The 25,326-nt window shown below is 31.4% G+C and overlaps 1 protein-coding gene across 1 annotated transcript; it reads left to right on the top strand.

Annotated features, from left to right (window-relative positions):
* The first annotated feature begins 17,163 nt into the window (after window positions 1–17,163).
* LOC108567638 lies at window positions 17,164–18,369 on the top strand. The gene is made up of 2 exons (XM_017928231.1): window positions 17,164–18,012; window positions 18,082–18,369. The coding sequence occupies exons 1-2, from the start codon at window positions 17,164–17,166 to the stop codon at window positions 18,367–18,369; spliced, it is 1,137 nt and encodes a 378-aa protein (XP_017783720.1).
* The last annotated feature ends 6,957 nt before the right edge of the window (window positions 18,370–25,326 follow it).

Below are 25,326 nucleotides of genomic sequence, written 5' to 3'. Positions count from 1 at the left end.
ACTTAATTAAATGCACGTCCCGTTGCATAATAATTAATAGCACTTCATCAGGCGGTAAATACCCGGTGCAATTCCGTCCTGAACCAGCGAGACAAATTTACATTGACAGTAGTAAACAATAATACCTTAGTAATTGTATTAAACTATTCCGTGGGAGAGTGGGCATTGGGTCATAAGATGAATTCAACTGGGAATATAAATGAGACTACTAGTTCGGTATTGGAGATACATCTTTCTACGATTTGATATTAATCGTATGGTGCAATTTTGAAAACTAAACGTTTTGTAAAGGTTTCGTGTTATATGAGGATATCTGTACTTTGCTTAAAAACGCAGATATACTCAATAACTTACCAATTACAATAAACCAATACACTATATTTTTTTATGTCGTTATAATTTTATTTACAATCTGTTCAATATGAACAATAATTAAATTTTAAACGGATAAACTTTTCCGGTGAATATTGTTTTTTATACTAAAACTAGTGGTTTGCAACGCTTCAGCCTATTTATTGTTTCACTGTTGTCGAGTAGGCCAACAGCCAGAACATTAGTATGTGCCTCCAGTCAATCTAGGTATCTACTACTAAATGTTGGTATTGAATATCTATATGATTATCTTCGTGTATTTATTTATTCTTGACGAACCATGGTGCTCTAATAATATTTCTTGTATAATTTGTATGTTCGATTTACTACATACCGCACCGAACAATTGGATACCATACGTTCATAATGGTTTCAGTATTACTTTGGGTATAAGTAATTTTTTTCCACTGATATTTCCGAACATTTCCCTAGAACCTAGTACAGTTTTTTTAAACTTTATTCCTAATTGCTTTCTCTTATCCTAAATGTGATCTTTTCAGGTGAGTTTTCTGGAAGTGGGTGACTACAATACATGGAAAGAATATGTTCGTGTAATTTTAGGCGAAATATTTCAATCGTAATTATGGTATTTGGTGTTATAACGTTTCACCGTTTTTATAATCTCTATTACTTCAAGTAGATACCTCTAAATATTTTAATTAAATAAAATATATAATTTATAGAGTAGTAATTGTATCATTCAACTTATAGCCAGATATGTTGGCAGGTTGTGAATGAATAATAAAAGTAATTGTATGAATCTATTCCGGTAGTGAAAGAGTATTAGGTCAAAAGATGTATTAATACCGAAAGCGGCTGGGAATATGAATGAGACCATTGGAATGGTGTTTCAATTCCATTTGGTTTCGTGCGTTCGAGTGGCTTTTTATTTGTTTTCTCTTCAGAGGGGCGCGTTCGAGAGGAAAGGATCTATGAGTTGTTTCCTGGTTAATTAAATTTCAAAACTCGTGCGCGGAGGAAGGCCAAGCCGTATGAAGTGACGTGTCGGTGGTAGTTGGGCTTCGGAAATATGATGTGAAGAGGGTTGATACCGACCAACCCCCAAAGCTCGGTCGGAGGTGAGACGGTGACGATGAGCTCGCCGCTTTATAATCGAGCGTTCATTATATAAGTCCAGCTGACACGGTAGAGCACCGCCAACACCATCAACGACGGACGCCTCCAACTGTTGTTAGTTAACGGAGACTCGTGTGTGACGAACAGCTGCACACTTTACCCGAAACCCCTCATAGTTCATATCCACATACTCATGACCAAAATTAATCTTACTTCATAATACCCCGCTGCCTCTCCATTGCATCATTGAAACTCGTCACGAGCCCAAATGCAATTGAATTTACTTCTATTTTTTATCCTCGTTATCCCCGGAACTTTTATTCATTCATCTGACCTCTGTCGAACACACTCATATATATTTTTATTGTTATCATCATTTCTGATCCCTCCGTATATAGAATTCGTTCTGCACAATAAATTCGTATTGGAGTAGATAATATTTTATTTTCTACTCTTTTCTTCTCCGCACGTGAAATTGCATGCTTCAATATCGTTTTTTTCATTCTATTTTTTTTTGTTGGTTGCTGCTTCCACTCTTCTTGCTTTTCTATATAACTAGGAGGGTTCTAACTATACGCTCGCCAAAACCGCAATTTTTCACGGTTGTCGAGGGAAAATATAACCATGCGAATATTCTAATAATCCTCGGATAAACGTCAATGTCGTTGGATGTATTGCGTTAACTGTAATCATATTATCCATAGGCGGCACTATATCACATACACATAATACTGACATCAATGTTAATTAACGTATGGACAGCTGCATAGCTCACAATTTAAATTTGTAAGAATTTTACTATGCTAACTACACAAATATAAAGATGATCTTTATTATTATTAATATCAGTAACTATGTTACATTTGAAACATTTCTATTTCAATTATTAAGCAGAATATATTACACAAATCCTCATATTTGTTTATTAATTCAATTCTAATAACAAAATTATTATATATTTTTAAATTATTTAAATAACTAGATTTAAAATATTTCCATAAAAAAATAGTATTTTTTCATTAATAATATATTAGCAATAAATCCAATATAAAATTAAGTAAAATGTTGTCAAATAAATAAATATATCTATTAAAAAAAAATATAAAACTTGCAATGCTATTGTTTTGGTTCTATTTATGCTACCAGAAGTCTTTCATCCTGCTGATGCATACAAAAAATAGATGGCAGCATTCATATATTAGATATGAATTAACATTTTACTTATTATGAACATTATCAAATTTAATATTTTTTTATATAGTTATAGCTGAACAGGGTTTATTTTAGTGAGTTTTCGACTATATCGGTTATTATGATGCAGAAGGTCATGTCCATTGAGTTATGAGTAGCCCGATTATTGAAATTAATCAATTATATTTATATAACATTGTTACATAAATATTACTATTAAAATGAGTATAATAATTTATCAAATTATTTGTAATTATAATTTATTATTATACATAAATTTATGTAAAGTGGTCTATTATAACATATTATTTTCATCTTATATAACAATTGAATAGAAAATTGTTATACATAAATTTATATTTTCCAAGTTTATTATCTTGCTTATATTTATAACTTATTGAACCATTATTTATTTCCACTTTTGCGAATTAAAATATTTCTGTATATCAATCACAGTTCCAATTCTCATAAATTTCAAGGAACGGCCTTGTCGGAATAGGCGATAAAACATAACAAAGTTACGACTTAGCGCTTCTGCATTTCATATATTGAATATCGAAAGGAAATAAATGTATATAACGTAGATATATAAAATAAAGTATGTTAGATGATACACTATTTGTTCTGTTCGATCTGTTTATATTTATATTGTCACATACACCTAAACAAAATATTACATGAATGTTAAAAATCATTTTAAATGTGTATAAATATTGATCATCAATGTATTCTATTTTATCCTACTGTGTGAAAATAACGACAATGCTGAAAGTCCAATAGACATTTATCCAATTGTTGTTAACAATTATTTTGTTTTTTATGACTGTTGCAAGAAACCTTATTTTTGTTTAAATGATATTTTTCTTTTTTTATTCACAGAACTCTTCTAATATTTCTTCCAAATAATAAAAATCTATAATAATAACGCAAAATTATAATAAATAATAAGTAATAAAAATAGTTGTTTTTCTTTAAATATACAGTGGAACAAGCACCTCGCAAAAACGAACATTTTGCTTAACGGGCAAATTGAGTTGCAAGAAAAATGACTCGCTTAACGAGCGACGTTTTGCATAACGAGTGACAATGAGAATAGAAGTCCCGGATTGCGCTACATCATATTTGAAACTTGTGTACGCATATTATGTGTATTTTTGAATATGTTTCACTGTACGAGTAAAAATCCGGAAATTTTAGAATGGATTAAAATCGTTATGAGAGGTTCCACTGTAATTTGAAATTAGGCAACACACATCACCTTTCATTGATTTCTTGGGACATAAGACACATTACGCAATAGAAATGTAGAAACCTACTTCATAGTATCCTTATTAATAAATATTACATTTTTACTATTTCTATTGCTTACTTATAACAAAGTCCCATGACATAAATTCGCTACCGAAATTGCATAGTATTCACCTCATGATACAATTACACAAGGTACAACCGACAACTGTTCATCTTTCGGGCATAATGTACAAGTAAAGTAACAATATACTAAAATCAAAAATCATAAATCAACTAATGTTATGAAGGATATTATAAAATTTATAATTTTGAATATGCATTTAGTTGAGAATGTAATATCTGCGAGAGACAGACATTAGTGTTGGGCGTTCAATTATTATATTCCTATTATTTTATATCCGTCGGGCACCTATGAATTCAACAACTCTCTAGATGTGATATATATATAATTATTATGATTGTCTCTAAAAATAAAAATAATGAAAAGATGCAAGAGTTGGAAGCATGATTGAAGTATGTATTTATTTCGCGATGTAAATATTTTTTTCAAATAAAATCCAATTAGTCGGTAATTGTTGACAGCCTCACAAATTACAATTGAAAACGTTTTCAAAGAGCGAAACGGTTCGTTGCAAGCGTATCGATTGCAATGCGTACATCGGTCGTTGATAATACAATTCTTGTTGTCTCAGTTGTCAGCCGCATTTGCCCTGTTCATTCCAATGTTTTTCTTTTCCCCACTGTTTGTTAATGTTTATCATTGGCACGGTAAGTGAAGTAATGGTAGTCCCCCTCACGATTCGATTTTGTGGGTTAGCCGGAGGTTTTAATCGTCGGCTGGGCATGCAGTCAAACGTTGAGGAATGAAGGGAAGAGGGAGGTAGCAGTCAGTCAGATCTGCAGCCGGCAGTTTATCCATAGTGATCGTGTAACAATAGCCGCATCGGCTAATGAATATGTGTGCGTGACGTCATATGTGCGACAGATGGCCGTAGGGTTGCACCAGGGCTGCACGAGGAATCCACCCCTGTTGCGCCCCGCCGGCCGTCCGAACCCTTGTGTACTACCACCACCGCCTGCGACACGCGTCCGCACCGCTCCGCACACAATGGTGTCGGTTTGCAAGGGTTGCTCACCCAAACAATAATCATAATCGTAAATTGTATCACTAACTGCAACTATATCATTTCTAATAATGGCTATTTAATTGTAATCACTAATTCATGCGATAAATTATTACACTGTAATTAATATTAATTGCGCGCACTTCTATTTTTTACCTATTAACAGTCCATTGTTATTTAAACACATAACGATAGAGCAATAGATCTTATCGGTATTAATTATCATTTAAAACAATCTATTAATATTGAACCCAATCACGCAGAAAATTGTTTTGTTCAATATATATTTACAATCTATATGATTCGAACATTCAGTTCAAGATTTTTAGATTGGCGATTAATGAATTTTACTACTCAGTAGCGAAACTTTACTTTCTAGTTTTATCCAAAGTACTGAAAATTGACCGTTATATTATTGCACTGTTGACAATGTATCCATTGTAATTATTTGTAAATCAAGCAAGTCTGTATATTTCTTGCAGAAATCAGCATTTTCTATAATCTGAATTTTAAGGTTTTGCTATAGTTTTCAATTAATATAATTTATAATTAATTCTAAAACTTTTTTCATTATTGCAATTTTATTGCAAGGCATTATGTTATATTTTTAGAAGCACAGAAGAAGTTATATTTTTAGAAGAACATTGTATATTATTTTATTTAAAAAGAAACATTACACTTAAACTAACGCAGATATTGTTCATGTACTTTAAATTTTCATGTACAAAAATACAATAAATTAAGTGAGAATAATTAATATTATATACGCACCTATGCTTCGTTGAATGTAAAATAATACTTTTGAACAATATTAAAAGCTATATTTCATTTATGTCAGTACTATGACCGCTTGTGACTTGTATTGTATACAATAATAATGATTAAAAGCTCTTCATGGTACTATATATGTTTGTTAGCGTAGGTAAAGCCATATCATGCATCATATAAATGTCATATCAATTTGTGACAAACAAGTTACATGAAAATACATTTTTTCGAATGGTCGGAGCACCATAGAATATTCTATTCGTACATTTCTTTTGTCCACTAAGGCTCCTTAATCCTCTTAGTTTACCTTATGAGTTATACTAAAGATGAACCACTTTCACAGCTGATTCTTAAAGTGCCTTTTTTTAAATAGAATCAATTGATGATTTTTTATATTTCCGTTTCATGTTATTTTTATATCGATATAATTTTATTGAAGCGACATTTTTAATATATATTTATAATTTGCTTTTTATGTAAAAAGGAAAATATTGCTTCCGAAGTCCTCGAGTAAAAATATCTTTTTAGCGTTGCAAATTGGAGGACCATGTCACTTCCGGTTTTGGAGATTGAAGCCGCATTATGAGCGACATGGCAATAGAAATGTCAGCTCTCGGGTGGTGGAAGGAAAAACTTTTCCTGCATAATTTTCTAATAAAAGAGAGGGGATACTCTGAAAGAAAAATGATGCACAAGCATGTTGCTTTCACGCTTAAACGAATACTACCAACCAAAAATTCTATACCAGCGGTTTTCAAAACTCCGAACTTCCTATGCCAAACTTCCGCAGTTTTATTTCCTATTTTAAATAATATCAATGGGGCATTAATTTTTATTGCCAACTTTGCATTTTACTCTCAGTATAAATGTTATGTCAAGCGTTAAAAAATGAAATATATACGTTTTTCTTTCTTATTTTCGCTACTATTTCTATTAAATTTATATTATTAACAAATTTTTTGTAAAACTTTTTCACAATAATGTAATCTTTAAAATCATAGAACATATTTTTACTATTTTTTAATAATGTAAAAAAAAGTATATTCATATGTTCGACATTCCTTTTATTAAATATGGTAATCTTACGAAAATATGTCAATTTAAAAATAATATAATAAAATAATTAATTTATAGATTCTTGTATTAAAATTGATTTAATATTATTTTATGTTTCAATTAGTAAAATATATTTTATAGTGAGGAAATAGCACGTAATATATAATTATATTATATTTTTTTATATTCTAAATAATATTTCTAAAGAAATAAGAAAGTACAACCAGATTTTATTAAAATAACATGAAAGGAAAGGAATTTTTAGGATTTGGAATGGAAAAGATATTAACTTATATCGATTTTAGAAGTTCAGAGAGTCACTGGTAATTGGATCAGTATAAATAAACTTTTATTTTGCGATTCCCGATAAGATAAAACCTGGAAATCAATATGTTGTATACAAATTTGAAGATGGTTTCAATAAGGAGTTTTTTTTTATTAACCTAAACTTACAATTATACAAGAATTTTTATTTTTACATTGGCCCAGAATAAACATGAGGTGATCCTATAACATCGCACGAAAAAAATCGCACATGGCAAAATCGAAGAGTCTCAAAAGCGCGCAGTTAATATTTGTTTTAAGTTATCAATTATATTTTGACAATTTACTTGTATTAACTTTAAATTTCAATCAATACAAAAAAAGATACAATTAATCTGGCCTGAAACATATAATAAAGTTATTGTTAATTACCAAAGTCTTCATATGATATTTCAAAAATGTCATGTTGTCATAATTTAAGATGTTATGACTTTATGATGTTATGACTCTTGTTTGGATAGCAAAAATTCATTTCACTAGCTTTTAACAGACAATATCTTGAAAATGTTTCTCTATGTTTCAAAACTCTATAATAATTATATTTGCAAGAGTAATAATTCTTGTGATGTTAAGAATCAGTCATATTTTGAAAATGCATATGATTTAAAGACTCGCTTCTCGCTACAAACTTAATTGTAATTAAATTTATATAAACATTACAGTTTTATTGTCTTGATGTAAAAACTTGATATTTTTAATTATACTTTTCAAAATAAAATTATAAACTCAAGCGAGGAAAATAAAAATTCTTTTCAGGTATTTATTGAAATGTTTTTTTAGAATACTGAATGGAAAAATAAACTTATTATAACTTATTTTAAAAGTTTGAAGAGACTCGCACATAATTGGGTCAATGTAAATAAACTTTTTATATTACGATTCTGGATAAGATATAACTCATAAAGTTATATACTTATTCGTGTATGATATCAATAGGGACGTAATCTAAGTTGGACCTGAAATTAGATAATAAAAACTATTTTCACGTAAACACCGACGTAATAAAGCAAAATTATCCAATCGGTTATAAACATGAATATAATATAGATTTATGCTTTAAATTTTACAATCAAACCTAATATTACTAACAAATTTGTACTAGAACAAATAACCACTTACATTTTTAATAATTATAATTAATACTCTTTGTTAATTAAATATATATTTAAGAACTGTACTTGTAAAAGCATTTCTATCTCAGAAATTGCATTATATATATTTGAAAACGGCTTGGTTAGCAGAATAATATGTCGTAACCTTGACAAAATTATACAAGGTACACCAGACAGAGGATGCTCTTTCGTGCATGATGTACTCGGTTACCCTAGTAACCAAATTATTTCCAAATATATGTAATAATTGGTGACCCTCAATAATCGCTCGAGTATATACTAGTATCATGAGTTATAATACCACACATATTTATTTATGAGCTCGTAGTCCGCGACATCTTGACAAAAACTAGTAATTCTATTGAAAATTGATAAACATGTTATAAATTATAAAATTGTATTGAATTAAATAAAATTACTTAATTAGTAACAATATCATATAATTATACTCAATATACTATGAATGAAAGGGTGTGAAAATAGCGAAGACGAACATGATGCTCATTTATTATTGCTTGTCAAAAATATATAATTCTCATGCGATGATGATGAAAGAAAAGATGTATACGAGAGCGCATTATGTGTTATTATTGATAATTTATTACTTTTTCCGCCAGTTTAATGGGCGTAACGTTGCAGAAATGAGTTTTTTTTGTCAGCTGTTCGGAATGAACAGCTGATGAACTACGCACATGCTTTCCTCCACTAGTTTCCTACTTAACCCATTAATCCCCGAATTCACACAGCTACTCAGCCTTTCCCCCAAAAACAACCAAATTAAATTTGCTCACTCCTCGGACTGGTTGCTAGAATTAAAATTAATGATCCTAATTAATCCTTTACACATCTCATACACTATTTCAAACTATATGACAGCCTTGCATTCACTATTAATAATTAGATGTGCTTCAATTATAGATTAATAATATTTGTTTAATTTCGTTTAATAAATTAAAACTTTGACAAAATTTGTGAAGTCTTTTCCCGAATCAGTGTTAAAGATCATAATCAGATATGTCTTATTGTACAGAAACAACGTTAAAAGAGTATTTTCAAACTAACGGCTTGCAGGCCGATTCAGGCCCTGAAGCAATTATAGATAATACATATTATTTCATTATTCAAACAAATATTATTTAAGTATAAATATGTTTCCGTAAAGAAGCTCATGGTAGAAGCCCTTTAGGGACAACATGAGAACATTAAAAATGTAAAAACCAAATATAAGAACAAATTCTAGAAATTTAGATAGTTGAAATTGTTAAATAACTTACTTAATTATTTTTTTTCTTTTTAAACGATTTATAAAATATTTTATAAATTATTAATATACATTACAAGTTTTTATTGTAATAAATAAAATGTATATGAAATTGAATACATAGTAATGCAATAATAATAAAAAACATATAAGTTATAATTTATTATTATCTATGCAATGCGAAATATCGAAGGTAAATATTCATTAAATGGGAACTGATAATTACCAGATTCTAATTAGTCCCGTTTGATGCAGCTCTCGATACATTTACCGCATCAAAATTGCATGCAATTAATTTAATAATAATAATAGATTAATGGAACACACGATTATTGGGAGTAGTGAGTATGGACATAGAGTGGTTGGGAAATGGGGACGATTTGAATAAATCATCCTGGATGCCATTGAATTCCGTTCAGATTGCACACACTCGCTAATTCGAAAATTTTAATTAAATATTGAAGCAAATCCGTCTCTCTCTCATCCCTGTTTTATATAGGGATCAGTGCGGGTGTTGTACAGCACAAATCCAGATAAATCCTAATCGCTTCGTTTTTGCCCCTAGGAAATACACCGGTGCAGATTTACATTTTTAACGAACATATTTTACTGCTCAGTTCCCTTCGTTGCAATTAATTTTAATACACATCGTTTCTTTTGTTAATTAAATACAATCATCACTAACAAAACATTAATTAGTAATTTTATTATGAAAGAATAGCTTTACAATATTATATAATTATTATTTTAAATTTGTATTCTTGTAACTATTATATAAATGTTAATGTAAGTTTTAAAATAATGTTATATTATTTAAATAATCTACAATCACTAAACTGAGAAGGTAAAATCATAATATACAATGATAATAAATAATTAGTAAAGGAAGATTAGAATGAAAGCATTACGTTTTGTAATGTTTTTATATATTTGTTTTTTTTTCTATCAAAATAGTATATTTATCGAAACTAATTGATTAATTCCTATTTAGTCAGATTAAAGGGTAAGAGAAACGATTAAATGATTCATATACATTAATTATTTAAAAGAAGGTTACCCTTCCAATTGGCTATATGCCACTAGTTACGTATTGAGTGAGCGTATGTAGATTCTGAACTTGTTGCACTACCAAATCGTTTTACTATGCCATCCCATTATAGCCTAAACGGTTGTTCACACCCCTTCGAGTACACTTTACAAAATATATTTCTTACCGTATATTTTGTTATTTCAACCAAAAATACTATTCTTAAATTTAAAGTGTTTTTGATCTACAATATAATCATATATATTTACTTATATAAATTACAATATTATTTATTTAAAATAAAAATGGAGTCACTATTAACTAACTCATTACTTACTTCATTACCCGTTCATTCTTAAAATAGTCTTTGAAATTTGCATTATTTTGTTTATATATATTTATATACTAATACCTTGTCTAAAGCTTTTTTTAAATTATCCCATTTTTATTTCAATATAATCAATCTAATGATTGTATTATTAATTGAATTACTTTATTATTTATAATAAATATACAGTTAAAAAATATGAAAAAAAAATGTAATAAATAAATCCGTATAATGTTTTTAATCTATTACTAGAATTCGTATATTCATTCCAAACAAACATTTCATATCTATATATATCCCGACTGTATCAAAATCCCAACAACCATAATCCCGACTATATCAAAAATCCGACTGTATTGAAATTCCGACTATATCAAAATCCAGATTGTATCGAAATCCCGACTATATTATTAAAATTTCTACAAAAACATTTTTAAATTATTCCATCCATAGTCACCATCTACTACATTTTTATAGGTACGCGACAACATGGCGATGGACAAGTCGATTGATAGGATTTCTATATAGAATATTAATATTGTACCAAATTTTAAAGATGATAGATAATTTGTTTAATTGAGTTTCCTTGTTAAAGTTTGATGAATAATTCAAGGAAATCATCAGTATCAAAGACTATTGATTGAAGTAATTGATTGTGACCATAAAGATAATTCCGTTGCTGGGGGTTACATAATTCGAAGCTCGCATTTATCGCCTTCTCCAGCTGCCACTGATAGATTGTCCAACGCGTGCATTCATGTTTTTCTCTTCGTATCGATGTCGAAACTGAAAGTAATCCATTAAAAAAAAGACCTAATTTTTCGGGTATGCGTATATGTGATATGTAACAAATGATAAAGTGTGCATCGTCATTAGGGCACTACTTTCAGCTGCACGTGCTTGGCAACAAAGAGTGGATGAGAGGTGAACGAGTTCCGAACCTGATTACATTATGCTTTTCCTCCTGCCGCCGCTTTTTTTCTCTCTTTCTTTTCCGTTCTCATTCTTCTATTTTTATTTTCTGGCGATTGGCTTGCAGTTTAATGCTCGCACCAAACAAAGGTTACTCTATCCCTTTCTCTCTCTCTCACACACATTCTCTTCCCCGCCGTACGTGTATGCGAGCTCTTGTAGATAAGGACCGTGGGGTTCCGGTAAACCCTTTATTTGTGCAAAGGGCGCACCCTTATTTTTTAGGCCAGTATGTCGCGTGCTGGCAGCTGCTACTTTGACAGATGTACTCGCGCTGCACACGTGCTCACATCCTTGTTTCCCGTTTCATTCATAAGCATTCACCTCGTGTACATTATATTTATATTTTTTTAGGTTGGTCGTTGTTATTATTATCAATGCAAATGCACACAGTTTTAATTCACTTTTTTTTCTCTCCCTGTTCATTATTATCCTGTTGCGCAGAATACATTTCGTTCGGTATTTGCATCCCCAATTAATACTCTTATCTGCAGCATTCACTCCATTCACTCCATTCAATTCCACAGTTGTGTTATTCTATATAAACCAAATACATAACGATTATTATGATTTATTTAATAGTTAATCATTTCTATTTGTACGTACCTATTTTCAATTTTTTCACTACATTATTATTGTATAGTTCATTCATATCTATAGTTATAAATATCTGCTCTTACTCGCACTTATGACCAATCGCGTTTCGACCTGCAATATGAATAAATTTGAAGTTATGCAACAAAATGTTTATAATTTTACAACGACCAATTCTCTTAAGCCTACGTTAGACAACTACTGTATTACTTCTACGGGTACGACTACGTCCTTAATCCTACGTTAGTGTTGTGGGGTATCACATACTCCAGTGAAATTCCAAAATTCCACCCTTCATTTCCCCTCAATTAAACATCCAAATGGTATTGACTTTTGTCAGCAGTCACGTTAATGACAGTCATTACGTAATAGTAGAAAGGCGTTTTAAAAAGTTACTTTTACGGTATTGATTACCGTATTTCGCTCTGCTGTTGAATGATCATCATTCGTTATTCTTGGTGGGCCTTTGAGATTCTAATCTTCGTGGGGAATTCATTATACGAATTGTAATTGCCTGTACTTAAAAACTGCGCCCTGCACACAAAAGCTGCAGCAGATAAGTAATGATAATTGCCCCAACAATTATGACTGGGATGACTTATTATCTCATCGTTAGGCTTACGACATCGCATTTTCAAATTAGAAAGCTCGAATTCATTTTTGTTGAATGTAGATGGCATTTCTTGAGTCAAAATTATTTAGTAATGAATAAATAGATATCAAAATAAGTATGTGCATTTCAAGATGAAATCCATTGTATGTAGATTTTAATTGGATAAATAATTCAATATTAAATGTTTTGAATTAAGAAAAGTTATCAGAGTAATTAATCAAAATTTTCTCATTATAAATTGTGAGTCTCTAGATGTTAAATTGTATCTAAATATATCTTTAGATGTTATAAAATTGGATTATCTGCTACAAACGTCGGTAAAGTTATATATATCAGCTATATTTGCTTGTTCAAACAGATCTTTACATCCGTGCTAGCCTTCGAATCCGGAGACATTCGATGTTCTCGTTAATGTTTGTGGAAAGCTTTTCCTCTCTAAGTCCTCTTTCAATCCTGACAATAATCGTAATCGTTCCGACAACAACGCTTTAAAATATGAATCCTAAACAAGAAAAAAATCAATTACTCTTTAAAAATTGGTGAATTTAATTAAATAATTGTATTTATTAAGAAGTTTCCCTCCGAACAAACTTGTTTGAAATGTTACTTTATCAATCCTGAGTTAGTAAAAAGTGATACCTCCAAACATTTAAAAAACAATGAAATTCTAAACTAGTTTATAATCTGAAATGGTAATAATTATAGTTTGTTGTTAGTAAGTAATTACTTAATATGATCTAATTTCCCAACATTATTATATTTAAACTTACTTGTATTCCCCTATGTGTCATCCAAAATGCATTTTATTTGACAAATATAAGTTTAGAAACTTTAGATCCATATCTCCCAATCGAATTTTCTTGTTAACCTATATCTTTACAGTGTTTCCTGCTTCAGATATTTCCAAAGCTACTTTGATTCAGTATTTTCCTTCTTTCTTATCTATTTCGCGTTCAACACCACCCCTGCTATTGTACTGAAAAATTTAATTTTACTACCCAATAATATTTTCGCAACTACTGACTTGTTCACAAGTTCACAATTGTTAGAATTGGATATTTATTCAGACATGAAGCTGTAGTTGTTTTGTTTATCGTTTATTACTGAAAAAAAGAGACATACAATAAATATGACATACATACATAAAGACATAAATAATAATAATTGCGCTAAATAAAGTATAAATGTGATATATTAAGACTGCGTTATCCAAATTACATAAAGGGTGTCCCAAAATTAACGATAGATTTGTATTAAATAGAAAACAAAGTTTTTAGTCTTCAAGTTGTGATTTTTTTATTGAATCATAAAATACATAGGTTAGGGTTATTTATGGAATAACACATCGAGCAAATAGCCTCCACAGCTTTGCTGGCACATACGCACACTTTTATCGAATTTTTCCATGACCATTTTGCATAAATGTGGCTGAATTTTGTTGATGCGGCGTTTAATTTCTTTCTGTAATGCACGGGTAGTTGTGGGCTTGTTGACATAGACCTTTGACTTCAAATAACCCCATAAAAAGAAATCTAATGGTGTTAAATCACAAGATCTAGGGGACCAAATCTGATCACCGAAACGAGAGAGTACACGACTAGGAAATGTCTCATGCAGTAATTGAATTGTTTCACGGGCTGTATAGCATGTGGCACCATCTTATTGAAATCACATGTCGTCTATATCAATATCATCCAACTTAGGCAGAAAGAAGTGTGTTATCATGTCGCGATATCGAGAACCAGTTACAGTCACTGCTTGAACAGCCTCATTTTAAAAAATGTTGCCTCCAGCCCAAAATCCGCACCAAACAATGACAAGCTGTGGATGCATTTGTTTTTCGACAATCACATGTGGGTTCACTTTACCCCAAATGCGACAATTTTGGCAATTAACAAAGCCATCAAGGTGAAAATGTGCTTCATCGCTTAGGATGATTTTGTTCGAAAAATCAGCATCCACTTTTTGATGCTCAATAATCCATTCAACGCCCCATTTTTACTAACCCTAACCTCTCAGCTATCAAATTGTTTATTTTTTGAGGTTGCCAACACTTTACTGCACAAATGGCAGCAAATTCAAATCTTTCGTTAATTTTGGGACACCCTATATAACAAAAATCAAGGACTCTCCTAGTTATGTGGATTAGTGATATTCTTTATGTTTATCATATGTGTACAACATATGAATGTTTATTTGCAAGTCACTATTTATGTTACTAGTCCCTAGTTTATTGTATATATTTACGAAATTATAGCTCGTATAGAGAATATAAGCAGGTGCATTGCATCCGTTGGTTGCGATTAGCATCTGCCGTGCATAAAATAGTGTTGACACTTCCACTAATTTACATATATATAGTAATGGTATTTAACATACTTTTTTTATTTTAAATGTGTTTGATAATTATTAGAAGTTTTTCATTATAAATGTTATGCGGTTTATAAAAGTATTTAACTCTTATAAACGTTATTATTATATTATATTATTATTATTTCCATAAGATAAAATGTAAATTTTTAAATTTACATTATAATAATCCGTTCCAAATCCCCAAATTTTTTATTTGTTTATTTTAATAAATCATTGATATTACTAGAGGGTTCCTTTACATTATCACTTGACAATTTTCTTATTATATTTGAAGAGAAAATTCTCTATTTTTTGTATGATTTACTTAATTGAATTTTCTTAGCTCGACTTTCAATTTTTATTTTTATTTGAAATTATCAATTTTTCTTCGAGTTTGAAGTTGTTTAAATATAAAATAATCCATTATTTAATATTGTGTATATGATTTATATGTGAACATTTGAAATTAAATTTACTTTGAAACAATTTGCTTACTATAATCTTAGAATAGAAACTGCGTGAGTTAGAATTAAGTTCGTTCTATGTCGATCTGTTGATTTCGACACGTTAACAATGTTTACGTTAACCTAGGCATCGGGAATCAATTGTTAAGCAGCACTTTGTATACATGAAACAATAAATTATGAAATGTGAAAGAAGGACGGCACGAATCGAGCTGTGCGGAGGGGTGGGATTCGGTCTAGGAGCGGCATGTAATTAAACCGCGTGCGCGTGCAGCTGCCTGCACATATTTCATCCCCTAAATTGTTATGACACCCTCCAAACTGGAAACCCCGGGCACTTCGATGTTCGTCCAGACAGCTCGAACAAAACATTAACAAACAAAACAAAAAATATATAAAATCGCCTCGCTCACTAGAATATTGCACCGGTGTACCGACGCGGAAATAACGTCGCATTGAATGCTTTCAAAAAGCGAAATGTAATAAACTGTAGATATAATGCATTATTCATTTGGCGGAATATAGAATCCGATGGCTCGAACCTATCTATTTTTCATTTGCAACTGTTATGATACAAATAGGATCATTTTATTGATTAAATCGCTATTAATTATTTTTATTTTATACTTTTGAGACAATTGAGTTTCCTAAAATTATTTTCTCGTAACTTATATTTTGGATAAAGGCTTAATTATTTTTTGGTATTATTTTTTTAGAGACATGATTTGCAACTATTAGATTCCTTAGCGAATTTGAATTGAAATAGGTTTTCGGTATTATTGAATGTATTTCAGTGAAGTAATTATAATCGCTGTTCATGGACACAATTTGTTGGAATAACAAATATAAACTTGTCAGATCTTATGGTAAATTGATATGGAAAGAACTTGTTATTTTAACTATAGTTTTGTATACGTAAGCAAATGTAAAGAAATCTTATAAATATTCTCAGTTGATAAACTCTGCACTAAAACTAAAGTGATTAGCAATTAAACGAAGTAGTACGTTATAAATATTTAAATGCAATCATGTTTAGTGTAAAGAGAATATTATTATTCTTGGATCAGTTAAAACGGATGGTCTAGGATCCGCCTTTCAGGTATTTAAATATTGATGAATAAATCAATTTTTAATATTGTTGATTCAATGCTTTGCAAGGAGCGCATTCCAGTCTCGGCTTCATACAGGATCGTGGAGGTATGAGATCCTGGTACAACATACACATAAAGACAGACACCAACCAGCCAACGCATACATGAACAAGTTTAATATCCGTAATGGATCTCTTGGGTAAAGCTTCGGTAAAATTCTTCTTCCTAATTTCGACATTGTTGTGCATCGTCCCGTACCACTACAAATTTAAAATGAAAGTAATGAGAGTATACGCGTTTATGGTGTTGGCTCTGTACACAATCCTGTTCCTATATACGATTGAGATGAGAATAATTGACAGAAACAGAGTTCGTCTGCGGTTTATTGAAGCAGCCCTCGAACTATGTCTATTGATGATGCGAACGGCATTGATATTACTCATGATCATACCTAGGATTTTCACGAACCCGCACAGATATTATCGGGTCTTTGAATATTTACGATACCAAAGTTGGATTGAGGATTCCAGCATACGAAAACAGATTCTGTTCACTCAAATTGTAGCCTTCGTCACCTGCATACCACAATTTATTATACATAGGTATTTCTTCGTGAACAGAGACTTCAGTTTCATGAATTACGTGGGCTTGTATCTAAATATCATCATTGTTCTGAATATGTATTTGGTGATTTTGGGTCTTCATCGGAGGATTAATGAGGTCAACGGGAAATTGCAAGCCACTTTGGAGTACGCTAATGAATTTAGGAGTATCAAAGATGGAAGGGCTTTCAGGTTCGTCCGGGCCGCCGGCAATTTTCAGGCTATTCTTAGGCAGTTCACCGAATTCTGCGACGTGATTGATCTCAGCAACACACTGTTCGGTTGGAAATTGCTTTTGCTCGTGTGCATTATCAGTTTGTCCCTAATATTCAACATCAACAACGTTTACAACTACTACGAAGATAAAGATAAGCCAATCGCTTACAAATGGCTTTACTTGTCCATAAGTCTTTGGAACTTTTGTATTTATTGTGTAAGTTACAACGTTTTCCACTATATACCTGTCAATACATTAGTTATTCTTCTGTTTTTTTTCTTCCAGTTACTAGGTATCTCCTTAACGTACTCGTGCAACAGAGTATACAAAGCGGGGCACGACGTCGGAAAGAATTGCTACAAAATCCTGCTGCGATCTCCGGGGACGTCGCACGTTATCGGGGGTGGCGATAATCCCGACGGAGAGCTTCTCCTATTAATTCATTTATCTACCAGCAGGAAACCCGCTTTGTATTTAGCTGGAACCTTTCTGGTTGATAATTCCCTTCTGCTACGCATTTTCACCAGTGTCATTTACTACATCATTGTTATCTTACAATTTAAGGACTCTTAAAACTTTGTCCTTCCCATGATTACATTCTCGGAGCAAACTAGTTTACGTAACAGAGAATTAACTTCTCTTAAAATATCCAGCAAATCCTGTAAGGCACAATTAAATTCTATTGCACGACACATTGTTTCCCATCGCACCAACAAATAATGTTTGCAATTGTAAATTACAAATGATATCATTAAATATTAACTAATGATATAAAATTTATGAACTATTAACTAAAAATCAATTATTAATGCTCATTTACACAAATTCCAAGATAATTATTAAGAATATTTTGTATTCTTAAATTAATTATAATTAAATTTGCAATATACTATTAGATTTTATCCTATTCAATTATTGTTTATGAAGAATACTTTTCACCATTCCTTTAGGAACTCCTATTCCAACTTAACTTAGATTTTTTTTTATTTAGATCTGAAAGAATTAAAAAGAATGATTTCAATAAAAGAACATGTTTAGCAAATTAAATGTACAATCGATAAAACGAGAACTGAAAAGATATAAATCTGAATGAAAAGAACAAAAAATTGCTTTGAATTCAATTTTTTTTTTCGTATAAATATTATATTAATATGCGTAATAAAAGAAGAACCTTTTTTTCTTCTTTCGTGGTAATATAATACCTACATATTTATGAAGTAGGCAATTGGTTTTCTTTATTAGAATTCTGAGACTCACCCCATGAGAATTTCCACGGATTACAGGGGGAAGGATATATAGAATGCCAATTAGAGGTGAAAGCTGAGCGAGAGAACGATCGAGAGAGTCGACATGTGTGTTAGAGAGAAACAGTAAGACGCAGAGAGCAAGATGACGTTGAAATTGGTTAGGGTGGATGGAGGAACCCGAAACTGTTTTTGGCAACTAATCTTGCCGTAATTAATAAAAACTGTAATTACGGAAGTACAATTTGTCACCATTAATTGCGTTTTGATTACACCAAGTATCAGTAAAAATGTGCGTATCATCATTATTATTTATATTTTACCATCCATAAATTTATAGTGTATATAAATGCTTTCTGTAATACGTTCAGTTACAAACATTTTATTTAGATTATATAATATTATAAATATTGTTAAAAGTTTATTTATCCTATGAACACATCTTTGCTATACATTTTATTTAACATGATATAACCATTTTTTATTGTTATATTTTGTAAAATAACATATTTGGTCTGTCTAAAAGTTGAGTAAATAATTTATATCGACAATACGTATGTGTGAACACTCCCAATAATGTACATTCATTCATGGGCTCTTATTCATTAGAATCGTGTAGTTGTAATCATTTACATCATATTAAATCAGGTGCCCTAAATGAATGAGCAAAATATTATTTAGTATAGAACGTTATATAAGTAACATTAGCTTTAATATTTTAAAAAATATAGAAATAACTTTAATATAATAAAGATTGATATATAATGTAATAAACGTGCATTATTATCCTCATAAAATAAGTTGCTGTAAGAAAGGTTTCGGTCTTTGTTTCTTTTCTCGCGTATTAGACAGGAGCTAGAAAATAAATGCGAACAAAGCAGCTTTTAAAAAGAATTACGTCGGAGCTTGTTTATGGGGGTGAGCTGATGTTGTATGATCTTGATTAAAATAGTTGCGCTGGTTTTATAGGCATGGGATGTAAAACTGAGCGGGGGTTGGAGGGTGGCTGGCTGGATTTGAAAGGAGTCTTTGTTGTACAAAAGATGACGGGTAAATAAAATTAAAGTTTTCAAAGCGAAAACATCAAGAAGAACGCCAGACGAAGACTTTCACAGTCTATAGTTAGCGAGCGAAAATAATACAATTTGTGTAATAGCTCCTTCCCATCGCCCGTTCCTTAACCCATCCCCCTCATCTTGTCAAAACGTTTATACACATTTCGGCTTTGAGCGGAAGAGGGTTTGTATGTAAATTATTGTGTGTGCATATAAATGTGTGCGTTTGAGTGTGCATGTGAATATTTTCTGAAGGGAGAGTGGAAATTCCAGCTTTTTTTTTTAATTGTGTTTCATTGATTTTATCAAGGAAAAACCTAATTACGGAAGCTCTTTATTCCCTCTCGGCGCTGAGGGTCGGGTCGTTGCATCGTATTAAGGCGTCGCGACGCTTATCTGTGCGAAGCGTGGGTTGGGGGGTATATTGGGGGTTGACGGTGCGCGCAGTCGGAGGGTCGAGTTTGGAAACGTGGGTCTTGTGCGAGCGACAGGCGGGGTAAGGGGGCCGCTTTGGGGGTTGGACACGGTGTGGAAAAACGTGTAAGACGCTCGGCGTCAACCTTATCTGGCGACGCCACCCCTAGTCTCCCCTCGCCGCGCCATCTACCGCCGATATCACCGCCCGTATTTTATTCATACGCAAACATAAATACCCCCTCGCTTACGTAACCGGGAATTTATTTATAAATACGCTTCGCACACATTCGGGGAAATTTATCTGAGTAAATTGAACACGCACGACACGTTATCGATTTCCACGGTTGCACTGGGGACACGTTAATACCCCATAATTAATTCGCAAAATCCGTCTCACCTCGCATTCTTCTTCCTCTTGCACTTCATCTGACTTCTCGTTTTTCTACTTCACGCATGAAAATACCAGAAAATTGTATTCATCGATCAGAAACGACTCGATGTAGTTTCAAGTACTTTTTGGAAAGCAACACATGATAGTCCTTTTTTTTTTAATTAAACTATATATACATATACATGCTTCTCTGACAGACACAGATTATGATAATTATATAAACTACGAATCTACCGTACGTACAAAGTACTTTACCTAATGGATATATGATATATTAAATATTACAAACATCTTTTGCTCGTAATTCCATTACTATCAAACTTGCATTGATCATTCAGTAAATTATGTGACAATAAATCAAATTTACTATTCCTTTTACAGTTTACAGTAATTAGCTGGACATACTACAATATAATAATAATTTATTTCAAACATGCAAACAACATACAACATGTTTTCTTAATAATTAATTAGGCTGAAAGAGGCTAAAACCCATAGCAGTCTACATTTAATACCACACCCTATATCATTGTAATACAAATATGTAAATAAAAATTTTAAAATTTAAAACTTAATAATTAATTTTAATGTTTTTTTATTCGAAATGTTGTTTTCACACTATGTCTGATATACCACAGACATAAGTGTAATAAGTAAATAGTTATGAGAATATAACAAAATACAACAATGAGTTTCTTATTGGAATCCTTCCAAATTACAAATATTATGTAAAGAAACATTAATTTAAACAATAATAACAACTAACCAAAGACGTTTTTATAATTTTAGTGAAACCTTATTGTCTACTAAATTAATTGCTAGAGTATTGGGGTGCTTATAAATTATATAGTAATATAAATTTATTTAAGATTGTATTCACTGGAGTATATTGCACAACTGTAACTGTCAGTAAAATTTAGTGTCATCGGAAATCACGAAAACAAGTGACTGTCGTATTAGATTATTGGTGCGTCTGATATATTTTTAGGTCTTCTGACAGCTGTAGTGTGAATGTAGCATTAGTCTGTTATCAAATATATTAAATGCCAATATATAATCCTGTAACGAATCTCTTTATATTTTTATATTTGCAGTAAAAAGCTGTTATACTCTCTTCTACGGTACGAACTGAAAAATCTGGATGATGTTTGATTTTAATCGTGTATAAACTGCAATCGTTGCTGTAATCTTCTGACCTTTTTATATTCACCACATTTGAGTACTCTAAGTTTAAATGTAACATTTATTTACATTCGTAAAAACACTTACTAATTTATCTACATAAATAATTTATTTGTACCATTTCAATTATGAAGATAATTTTGATGTGACCTTTAAGTCTTATATTGCTTCTCTTATTATGTTATTAATTTGAATCTATATTATATTAGTACAAGTTTTTAATTTCTATGGAAAATATATTATTTGAACTTTAATCGATTATTAACTAATAAATATTTCTATTGTTATTATGTTAATAACTGTAATATATTGCACATATAATAGATATTGATTAAAGTCCTTCTCCATTATTATGTTATATAAGTTATAAATTTATAGTAACTACTACTTTATATTGTTACAAGGCTTTGTCTTAAAAGCGGAGATTAGAGATCTAAGAATAAAAGTAATTATCGCCAACATGATTCGTTATTCTTTATATGCCGCCCCTTCATTGCGTAAAAAGAAACCCTCCGTTTATTTCGTTTCCTTCTTTCATTCTATACCCACTTGCTTATATTTAATGAGGGTCCTAATGAGGGAGGGAGGTTGGCTTAATTGTGTCCTTTTGAAGACAGTAGGCATTTGTACTTTGATATTTGCCAAGGGAGAACTTTAATCCTTGTTGCCTGGCTTGGTCTGTGCGGAGCACCGACGTCGGAGGCGCAGACTGTTAATGAAATAGTATCACAAGTTTCTCGAAAGCAGACAACTTGCGGTTAAGTTTCTCAATTACCTTTGATATCTTTGACAGATTTAACACTGAAATGCACCGCACCGTGTGCATCTGTTAAGCGCGAATTACTTTATTAATTGGTAACTAGATTCAAACCTTCGTCAACGATCCTTAATTGCCGCCGTGTCATATGTATGGAAGTGCCAGTTCCGTCCTATCACCCTTCCAACCGCTTTTCCAAATAATATACCAGATTTCCCAAAATCCCAGTCCTCCGACTTCACAAACGAAAATGCATTAGGGAGTCGCGGATGCGTGCTTGCCTTCGACGATTATGCTAAGTAATCCACGCTTCTAGCATACTGATATAACCCCTGCGCGCCTTTTAAGGTGTTTCCCATCAACTACGCTTTTCCATCAAAAATCCTTTTACCAATTCCACTGTCGCATTTTCCTCTGCCACGCATCACATTGAACGTAACTAATTCGGAACGTTGGTTAGGATTTACGTCCTACACCGAATACTGATTATATGATATCGAACAATGCCAATTAGACTAATGCACATTGTAACTCCGTTATTATACTATTAGTGAATAATCGGAACCCAATGAAATTTAATAACATCAATGCAATTTTATACTAAATTATGTACAAAGCTAATTACATCATGTGGAGCAATTAAAACCTACCCCACGTTTGTTAATTCAATCTATAAACAATATAATTTATCTATCCTGAATTACATTCTGTGTTATATAATATTTTCGAAATGCATTTTATTATTACTTGTGTTATCCTCTAAAATGAGTAATAGTATATATATTCCATATTTTCGGGATGCAAGTTATATCGTACTACAAAACGTAACCCAGTCCATTTTGCTACGTAAATAAGATGCGTTATAGTCCAAAAAAATGATATTTAATTTAAAAGAAGAAATGATTATTTCAAAGAATACAATTTGTTAATTCAATCAATAAACAATATACTTTTTATATCAAATATTATACCGTATTATCAGTGGTCATTCTCGTACTTGTATTTTTTTTAATGTAGTTGGACATAAAATAATAAAATACAATGATGATGCAATGTTAATATTTCTAATAATTTATGAGTAAACTAGGAGCAATAAATTTAAGATAGTTGTGTTAATTATAATAGATCTTGTTTCGTCGAATAAGCAAGAAGTGTTAAAGCTAAAACAAACATCATTAACCTAAATTTATTTTAAATTTCTGGTTTGTCATAGTTTGTACAACTATTTCTTACGCGTGTTTCTCAGGGGAACGATAATGTTTTGTTGTAAGTAAAGTTGTTAAGTGTAAAGATTTAAGAAATAAAATACTTAACCAAGAGATGTACATCAAGTATTTGTACACAAAATTAAATGAATTAGGAAATTGGAATAATGGATGAGATATACGCTATACACAAACTATACAGAATTTAATTAAAGTGGGGGTTTCGGTTCGGGTGAGGTGGAGTAGTTTCGTTAATTATGTATGGGAAGTTAAGAACATTTAAGTTTCGGTGGCTGCGAAATTTAATTATTCCACTATTAATTTATGTCTTCAGGAAAATATTTCGCACTCGCGCTTTTCACAAGTGCGCGTGAAAATGTATGTTAACGCGTTCCAGTCATGCAGACATCTCTCTCACTCTCTTACACGCACATAACACTCTCTCTATATGTGTGCTTTAGCTAACATTAATTTGTTCGTGTCAAACATGTTTTGAATAGCAATGTTCCAACTTATTACCTTCCCTTTCTCGAAAATGCTCAAGGGATGTTGCCGTGTCACTCCGAACGTTGAACAGGAAATACCCTACTCACTGTACATCGCCGCAAAACTGTTGTGTCAACGTTTTAGTGTGAAAGAGGGACCGCGAGGTCAAATATCTATCTACAACCCACCAAGAAAACTTATTGATTAGATTTGAAGAAATTACTCATTTTGTTAAACAATATTTCGCCTATCAGAATTTTATTTGACAGTTCGTCTCATCGATCAATATCATCGGTTGATGAAACAAGCGAAATGTAACTAGTTACCAATTTACAAAGTTTACAACTTACAAGTTTTTTTTATTAATTTCTACATTACGAGGGGTCTAATAAAAGTTTGCTAAGTTGGCATTAATTCATTTGTTTCTGAAAAACATAAATTGTTTCTCAATTTGTTATAGTCTAACGATATTTCATGTCAAATTTCGAGAAGATCGGTAAGAATGGACAGGAGAAAATGCTAGATTAGTGATGTAAGGTGATGTAAGGCAAAAATTTGTTTTGCCATTTTCTACGGATTTCGACGTCAACTCAAGCCTATGCAAAATTTCCAGGAATGCCAAAATGCATATGGAGTGAATGCATCATCCCTTGTGACTATTTCCAAGTGGTTTCAAAGATTTCAAACAGGACATTTTTCTGTGGCAAACGAACATAATGAAGGTTGCCCGAAATCCTCGACCGACGATACAAATGTAGCTCTGGTGAAGGCAAACATAGACAAAGATTCAAGA

The sequence above is a fragment of the Nicrophorus vespilloides genome, unplaced genomic scaffold (assembly GCF_001412225.1).
Source record: "Nicrophorus vespilloides isolate i.1.1-1 unplaced genomic scaffold, Nicve_v1.0, whole genome shotgun sequence".
NCBI lineage: Eukaryota > Metazoa > Arthropoda > Insecta > Coleoptera > Silphidae > Nicrophorus > Nicrophorus vespilloides.
The sequence above is the reverse complement of the archived record's forward strand: the minus strand, read 5'-3'. Positions and strand labels throughout refer to the sequence as shown.